Source organism: Sceloporus undulatus, chromosome 2 (genome assembly GCF_019175285.1).
Source record: "Sceloporus undulatus isolate JIND9_A2432 ecotype Alabama chromosome 2, SceUnd_v1.1, whole genome shotgun sequence".
NCBI classification, from domain to species: domain Eukaryota; kingdom Metazoa; phylum Chordata; class Lepidosauria; order Squamata; family Phrynosomatidae; genus Sceloporus; species Sceloporus undulatus.
Genome location: NC_056523.1, coordinates 225,032,438 through 225,041,334, shown reverse-complemented (window position 1 = coordinate 225,041,334; position 8,897 = coordinate 225,032,438). Strand labels below are relative to the sequence as shown.

At 43.9% G+C, this 8,897-nt stretch overlaps 1 protein-coding gene across 1 annotated transcript in view; it reads right to left on the bottom strand.

Moving 5' to 3' along the window:
* LOC121920594 (gamma-enolase-like) overlaps window positions 1-6,459 on the bottom strand; it is an 11,085-nt gene extending 4,626 nt beyond the window's left edge. The window contains exons 1-2 of the mRNA XM_042447721.1: window positions 6,449-6,459; window positions 5,310-5,435 (exon numbers count right to left, since the gene is read on the bottom strand). Of these exons, the coding sequence (XP_042303655.1) occupies window positions 5,310-5,435; window positions 6,449-6,459 (137 nt within the window). The remainder of the gene's footprint in view (window positions 1-5,309; window positions 5,436-6,448) is intronic.
* Between the last annotated feature and the right edge of the window lie 2,438 nt (window positions 6,460-8,897).

The following is an 8,897-nucleotide window of genomic DNA, read 5'->3' as shown; positions in this document are numbered from 1 at the left end:
TTCCAGAGGTCAGAAAAGTACAGTTCTGAAGATGTTGTTGGAGTGCAGTTCCTAGAAGCAGTAGCCAGCATAGTCAATGGTGAGAAATGCTATGAATTGCAGCTCAACAGCCGCTGGCTGCTTTAAGAAAAAAGAAGCAAAATAAGGATATTTTTGATATCCATATTTATGTAACTTGGATATTAAAACAGGTTTCAGATTAAAATCTTACACAGCATGTGACACCATCATGAAATGTGGAACTTCTATGGAGATTATCCCATTACAAAAAAAAAAATATTATTCCTGCCATTTTCAGCGAAATTCCCGACTTTGCAAATTGGCCAGCTTGTAACTGGGTTTTAGGCAGGATGCAGTCAGGCGGCACCATCAGTGGCATTTTCCCTGCGATAATACCCAACTGCATCCCGTAATCAACATGAAAACGGCAGGGTAAGTCACCTTTTTTTTGTAATGGATAATCTATGTGATTTACATACAAAACAATTATGCAGAGCAAACAAAACAATCCTCCTTATTTTATCACTGAGAAAGCCCAACAAAAGCAGCATTCTTGGAACAAGGCAGGCTCTGAAGTTTCTCTAAAGGTCTTTATCGGTCATAACAACTGCCAACCTATTTTCCTAGAGAATGACTCCACTCTTTTGGACGTGGAAAATGATAGCAGACCTGTTTGGTGTGATGCTGAGACAAGCTTCTCTTAGTAAGTTGGAGGACTCAGCTTTCTTGGCAAGGGTTAAGTGAGTTGGTCTGCATAACCCATTTGCAGGCTGAATAGAAATCTGGAACTAGCTGCTTCACAGTGTGAACTAGATCATGACTGTTTTGGTAGCTGAACCATTTTTGACAGTGGTGTTGGACTGCCCAAGCATGTGCTTCAATGTAAGTCCTGGCAAAGTAGGAGCTAAATTTGGGGAAATCCTCATCAGGCCAGAGGCAATTGCAAGTGAAGGTCAAGAATAGGATGAGAGGTTCAGCATGAACAGCTTCAGAGGATGGCCATGGCAATCCCACTCTAAAGAAACTTGCCAAGAAAATCCTATGATACCCTTAGGGTTGCTGTAAGTTGGAAACCACTTGGAGGCACACAAGAACAACAATCTTGCTAAAGCATTGATTCCTGAAGTTGGTGGTACAACCCCCTTGAGGGACAGTGGAAAGGTCTGGGGGGTGATAAAAAGGGGGGCATTGAAAACAGCATTTTTTACAAACAAATTTAAATTACAGAGTCTTGAATGGGGCAAAACTGTGTCAGTCCAACATGGTCTCCCCTCAGAGGCCCTGGAAGAGGTTGTCCTGGTGCCAGTAAGAGAACAAGGATTCCACAGCCATGGTGTGTTGGGGAGAGAGAAGGACCAAGCGTCATTTTAACCCTCTGCCTCAGGCAGTAAAATGTTGTGGGCCAGGTCTGCTGGGTTGCTGCTTTCCTCTACCCAACATGAGGCCAGACTCAAAGCTTTGATCACTGGCATAAAACTGACACGTTGCCCAGTCTTCTCCCTTACCCATGGCTACCCAGGTCTCTCTTTTGCCCAAGGCAGCAAAACCAAAACAAAACAAAATCCCATTTCTCCCAGGGGTCTCTCCTTTATGGGAGGGGAAGGGATATGGAGACTGGGGGGGGGGGGATAGGCAGAGCCTCACTCTCTGGTTTCCTGCCCCACTGTCCCTTTCACCCTTCTGCTCAGGGGAGCCTCAACCAACCCAGCAAGGAACCACCATCTCTCCTCCCAAAAATCGTATCAAGAATTTTGGTTACCAAAAATTAATAAATAAATAAATTCTGCCCACCCCCCTGAACTGTGGAATAAAGGCTGAGAAACAGGAAAATAAGGTTGCGGAGTGAGCTGCATAAGGGATAACTCAGGCTTTGCCTAGAAATACTTGTAAAGTCTGGTCTAGAGAACAAAGAGCCTAAAAGAATACCATGTAGGAGAGCTATGCTGAAACATAAAAGAGTAATACAAATATAACATTTCTTCAGTTTCTACATTTTTATGTTATTAATCACCAGGAGCAGACAAGGTAGAAAGCTCTCAGTGTGAGTTTCAGTCATCAATACTGAAATTTGGGTGTGTGCTTACAACTTTATCCAGAACTGCTTATTACAGCCTTTTAAATGGTAAAACAGCATTTCTTGAGTCAAGCATCAGCAGGAGGTGATAGCTCCTTTTGCCTTTATTTTAGCTAGTTCTGGCTTCAGTTTACACATCTCCTGCTACCTCTGTTGAAGGGCCACTGGACATATCGAAGAGACCCAGATTTGTTCCTGTTTCTTCTGATTTTGTATCCAATTAAAACAAACCAACTTTGGGAGCTGGTATGAAAAGTCTCTGATGGTACTGAAAGATGCCAAAATATATTCTGGGATAAACGAAAGGTGCATCAGTCTTGAAAATAAAACCAGAAGAAACAAAAATAAAATTTGGAACTTTCTGGTCCTGAGGAGGGTGCATCCCTAAAATATAGAATCATAGAATAATAGAGTTGGAAGAGACCACAAGGGCCATCCAGTCCAACCCCCTGCCATGCAGGAAATCTAAATCAAAGCATCCCCAACAGATGGCCATCTAGCCTCTGCTTAAAAACCTCCAAGGAGGGAGACTCCACTACACTCCTAGGAAGTATGTTCCACTGTCGAACAGCCCTTACTCTCAGGAAGTTCCTCCTAATGTTGAGCTGGAATCTCTTTTCCTGTAGGTTGCATCCATTGCTCCGAGTCCTAGTCTCTGGAGCAGCAGAAAACAAGCTTGCTCCCTCCTTCAGGGAAAGATGCCAGCCACAGATGCTGGCGAAACATCAGGAATAAACTCTTCTAGAACATGGCCACATAGCCTGAAAAACCCACCCAAAAACTATGGATGCCAGCCATGAAAGCCTTCGACTTCACATATACTCAGTATTTTTTATGATGCACAGAAAATTCCACAGCTTCTAGAGGAGAAAAATCCTCACAACTTACATCATTTTTCACTTATCCTTGGGGAAAGTGCAGAAAATGCAACACTGAATTGTACACTATACCTCTATACAAATAACATCGTGAAATCTTTCATGCTGGCTGCAGTCTTTACCTATGTGAAAGTTGTGCAAACCAAATTATGGAACAAGAAAAGAAACTTGGCTAAATGAAGCTGCAGTCATATATGGTTTTGTTGTGCAACATTGCTGTTTTTTTTACCAATTGGCTATTTGTTCTTTAATATTACTGATTTTGTACAACATTTTTGCTGTGCAACATTGCTGTTTCCTATGTAAAAAAAAAAACAAACCCAGCAAGGTTGCACAATGAAAATATTGAATCAGCAATGTTGTACAACAATAGCCCCATGGTTTTGTTTTGCAACACACTTTTGGTATGCAGTATGACAGTTTGAAACCCAATTGCCACATGATGGAGTGAGTTCCCATCACTAGCCCCAGCTTCTGCCAACCTAGCAGTTCAAAAGCTTGTAAAAGTGCAAGTAGACGAATAAATACCACTTTGGTAGGAAGGTAACGGTGTTTGGTGCAGTCATGCTGGCCACATGATCATAGAGCCATCTTCAGACAACGCTGGCTCTTCAGCTTAGTAACGGGGATGAACACCACCCCCTAAAGTTGGACATGACTTGACAACCTTGTCAAAGGGGAATATCTTTACCTTTTACCTTTATTGCTGTTTTTTACATAGAAATCAAAAGTGTTGTAGACCAAAAGGCCATATTTTGTTGTGCAACACTGCTGGTTTTGTGCAACCAGTGGCATCGCTAGGGTGTGTGTGTGGGGTGGTGGTGGTGGTGGTGCAGATTGACCAGAGATATGCATAGCTAACCTGCCAAGAATGTAATCTATTGATTACTGACGTAGCGTGATGTAATGTTAGAATGTTTTGTTACTTTCCATGAATAAATGTATAAATGCTTGGATGCATGTCTTGTTAAATGTGCCCACACTGTGGAAGCAATCCCTCAGGCACCCCTTTGCTGTGGATGCCCTCCTTCTGTTCGCTTCTGGTACCTATTTGTCTACTTGCACTTGTACATCTGTTTCCCTTTGAAATGCTGTAAGTGCTGATGGTGTGAGTGGAGTGAGGCTGAGTAGGAGGAGAAAGGAGAGGCCCCAGGTTTTTTAAAATTTAAATAAGATAATTAATTTAATTTAAATTTTTTAAATTTAAAATTTAAAAATATTAACAACATATTTTAAAAAAATTTCTTTTAAAACATCACATATTACCAGAATTTCACTATAACTACATTTAGGCTGTATGTATGATATTGTAATTTAAAGGTATAATTTTAATTCTGATAGGTGTTTATGTCACAACAATTGTCATTACATTCAGTGATATATGGGAATTACGATTTATGAGTAACATCAGTACAAAAACTATTACTATGGATTCTGTATATAGCATGATCCAGGAGGAGATCAATGAAGGGAGAAGTGACCATGAGTTACTGCACTGTGTGACATCAACCCTAGTGGTGCTACTGCTGTGTGCAAAAATTTTGTTGTGCAATATTTCTATTTACTGTATAAAAAAGCAATCTTGCACAAAATACACATCAGGCTGACTGAAAGCAGATTTTTCTATACTGAAAGCTGCACAGTTTTCAGGGGGAGCTGAATAGCTTCTGGAGGAGCTGCACAGCTTTTGTGGAAAAGCTGTGCAGTTTTTGGGAGAAGATGCACAATTTTTATAGAAAAGCTGTGCAGTTTTCTGCCATGGGGTGGTTGGGTCCAGAATGTCTCAAAGCTACAGGATGAAATACTGCTTCAGAGTTCGGTTAGTACTTGGAAAAATCAAGATTTAGTATCCCTATCAGTTATTGATTTTGAACCCTGCTGAAGGAGTGCAGCAGGCAGGATAGGATATGGGGCAGTTTCTGTTTAAGCACATCAGTGTCACATCAGTATTTCATATACTTGGGCTGAATCCACTCCGAGACATTATACTTCTTGCCAGTCATAGGGGATCCAGTGTTTTTTGCCTGCCTGTGCCTCTCTCGTGTCTGAAAAGAGGGCACATAGAAATATAGGGTGTGCCATCCCTGAGGACCTCCAAACTTGGAAAAATGTAGACAAGGTTTTTAAAATGTAGGACCTTTTTATAAATAAAATTTTCCTGGCCAAGGAATTTTTTAAAAAGTCACTACATTTAAAAACCTGTGTCCTCCTTCCCGCTCTTGGAGGAAGCCTTGGCCTCCTCTCAGGCCAGGAAAAGGGGCGCTGGGGCCCGGACCCATCATCGCGGCCATCGGCGCTGTGGCAAGCGGCCCTCCTCCTCCTCCCAGCCCCATCAAAGCCTTTGGAGTCGCACTCACCATCTGCTGGAGCCCGCCTCCAGGGCCTCACTGGGGTGGACTCCCGGGCAGGGGCCAAACTGGGTGGACACGTTGCGGACCCCCCCAAACCGGAAAGTCCCCTCCCCCCAGCGGATATGCAGCGCCCTACATAGAAGGGAGGCAACTCACAAGGTGGACTCAGAACATGGGTGTCTTGGCTGAACCCTGCCACTGAATCAAATCCCAGCCAAATTTGCTTCAAATGTAGCTCTGCTTTATGCCAATACAGAACTGAAACTCTTTTCAAAACACAATAGAGCTATATTCCAACCAGCCTTGTTTTCAGTATTTCTCCCCTATTAAATCTTTGCTCCTGATTGCCTTATAAGATACTAATAAAACACCTGTGTGTGTGTGTTTACCTTCAAGTCACCTGCCAATGAATGGAGAACTCCATGAATTTCAGCAAGGCATAGTCAGAGGTGATCTTTCCAGTTTCCTTCCTCTGAAAATTCAGCCATATACAACATTAATGTGCATAATGAAATTGTAGTATTTGTTCTCCATTTTAAATTCACTCCCCTTAGGGTTGCCAAAATTCTGGACTTCCAAACTGGACAAATGTAAGGACAAAAGTAGGACAAAAATTTTCAAATGTAAGGACACATTTTGTAAAAATGGAGGACACACAAAATGTGATGATTTTTTAAAAAAATGTTAATATAAATGCATGTTTCTTAGGCATGATCAAAATGGAGGACAATGTTTGGCATTGTTCCTAGACAGATGGCAGAAATGACTTCCCTTTCTGGCTAACCTCCCCCCCATTCCAAACAGCATATTTGGGGCATTGAAGAGGAGGAAGAGTGGAAAAGGCGAGGAGAGGAAGAGAGAGAAGAGAAGAGGAGGGTAAGATGGGAGGAAATAGAGGAGAGAAGAAGAGAAATGAGAAGAGAGGAGTGAAAGAGTGAAGAAAGAGGCAGGAAAAGCGAGTAAGAAGGGTAGGAAGAGTAGCAAAAAGAAAAGAGGATGAAAAGGGGGAAGAAAAGGAGGCCAGAGAATAGGAGGAGGAGAAAGAGGAAAGGCTCTTTCCCCTCCTGCTGCCCTCGTTCGCCAACAAGGAAGCCAGCAGGAATGGGGCCTCGCTGAAGCAAGCCCCAAACCCCTGCCTGGCTGACCTCCGTCCCATTTTACCCCCACCCTCCTTGCATTTTTTTCCCCCCCCCCAAGACGGAGGCAGCCAGGCAGAGGTTGGGGCTTGGCTTCAGCCGTCCTCCACCCCAGTCAAGCCTGGAGGACTCCGCGATCGCGGAGGAGCCCCAGGGCATGGCTGGGGCTTGGAAGACAGCCCCGTCCTCCAAGCCCCAGCCAAGCGGAGGACTCCACGATCACGTAGAACTCCCAGGCATGGCTGGGGCTTGGAAACAGCCGTCCTCCAAGCCCCAGCCAAGCCTGCAGTACTCACTGGGGGGGGGGAGTCTCGGGGCGGGGCCAAACCGGGGCGGGACCGTGCGTACCACCCCAAATCGAAGAAAGTCCCGCCCCCAGGCGGGATATGGGAACCCTAACTCCCTCCCATCTTAGAAGAAATATCTTCTTGTGCAGTTCTGGGCATCATAATTCAAGAAGGATTTTGACAAGCTGGAGCATGTCTGGAGGACAGCAACTAAAATGGTGAAGGTCTGGAAACCTTGCCTTATGAGGGGTGACTGAGGGTGTTGGGGATGTTTAGCCCAGGGAAGAAAAGGTTAAAAGGTGTATGACAGCCATGTTTAATATTTGAAAGGATGTGTCGACTGAAGATGGAACAAGCTTGTTTTCTGCTGCTCCAGAGAATAGGATGCCAAGCAATGGATGCAAAACTACAGGAAAAGAGATCTCCATCTAAACATTATGAGAACTGACTGTAAGAGAGCTGTGCAACATTTGTCTTGGAGAGTGATGGCATCTCAGATTCTTTTAACGGGGTTTTGCAGAGGCGGGATGTGATTTGTCGGGAATGCTTTGATTGTGAATTCCTGCACGGCCAAAGAGGGTTGGACTGGAGACACTTGTGTTCTCTTCTAACACCGTGATGCTATGATTCTTTTCTACATGAAGTAGCTTTAAAAAGGGGATTAGACTAATTAATGATGACTGTCATGGCGTGGCAATATATTAACCATCCAGTAGTAGGCCTATAACTAGCTACGTTTGCTGAATGTATTAACATACAAAGGAAGAATAAGCTTCAGCAATTGTCATGAAGCAAGTGCTCAAGATTATTTGTTTTTGAGAGAGAAGGGTACTAGAATCATGAGAAGTAAAGAGGTATACCCTGTCTTGACCGAGACATGTTGGGTGATAATTGATTTCTTTGCACTTGGTATGTTTTTCAGGGCAAAAGCAATAATCCGTGCAAAGCCCCCAGATGGTAAGTGCCGATAGTGTGGCATCTGCATTCTTTATTTATTAAGACCCTGCATTTTCCCATCTCCACATTAGGGAGCTTTGGTGGTGCGGCGGTTTAAAGGCCCTGCCTGCAGATATAGGGTTTGTGGTTCTGTTAGAGAAAAAGATCTTGTTTATGGATGATGGCCTCGTGCTGGCCGGTGGTTCTGAACGGTACCAACTGGAACAGATGCGTCTTCTCAGGCAACTCATATAAAGTAACTTCCACACACAGATTTTCACTCAAATGAGGTTTATTGACTTTGTTGCTATGTACACTTTACAGCAGGCTACTATACATCTATTCTCTTTCAGAGTCCATGCTAGAAGCTTGAAGGTGACAATCAGTCTTTGTTCTCTTCAAAAGATCAACCTTCCCCACCAGTGGACAACACCTCTTTCCCATGAAGTCACCATACTACACAAAAGCATAACAATGATACATTTGTTTATATTATGTCTCAGCATGTCCTTGAAGACTTGCTCTTCCAGGCCCAGGCTCCTCTGGAACCATTTTAAACCTATGAACCATTGCACATCTGAACATTTTCAATACAATTAGCAATATACTTTAACAAGTTCATCCCAGGGCTCCAAGGTCCACGCAGCTTGCATAGTGTTTGGAGGGCAGCAAAATGAGTACCCAGCTTGGTGGGGGATAGTCGTATGGATTAAACCATTTAGGGATGCTTCGTTCACTGATAATGGTGTAGCAATGTACTTGCCATTGCTATTGTAAAACCTTCAAAGCATTGCTACCAGAGTCACCCTTAGATTAAGGCAACATCTCTGGTGCCGAACAAACTACACTCCCTAGAATTCCATAGCATGGAGCCGTGGCCATTAAAGTGCTGTCAAACAGAATATGATCTGCGCAAGGATGCTGCCTCGATCATCCCAGTGTGGCAAGTTGGCTCTGCTTTGTGAGCTCGCAGGAAAACAATGCATTGTGGGAAGTGTAGTTCAGAGGCCATTGTATCACACACACCATTTCCTTCCTGTCTCGGCGCTCGCCTCTCTCTTCAAAAATGTGATCCCTTCAACAGGTAAGGAAGCCCAGGGAATGCAGTCGGCAGGAGTCCTTGCATGGTGGGCCTCCGCTAGAGGGCAAGGCAGGCAAGGACACGGGGCTTCTTCGACATGACATAATCAAAAGGGGGGAAAGAGTTAATACATGGTTTTGCTTGGAAAATGGTG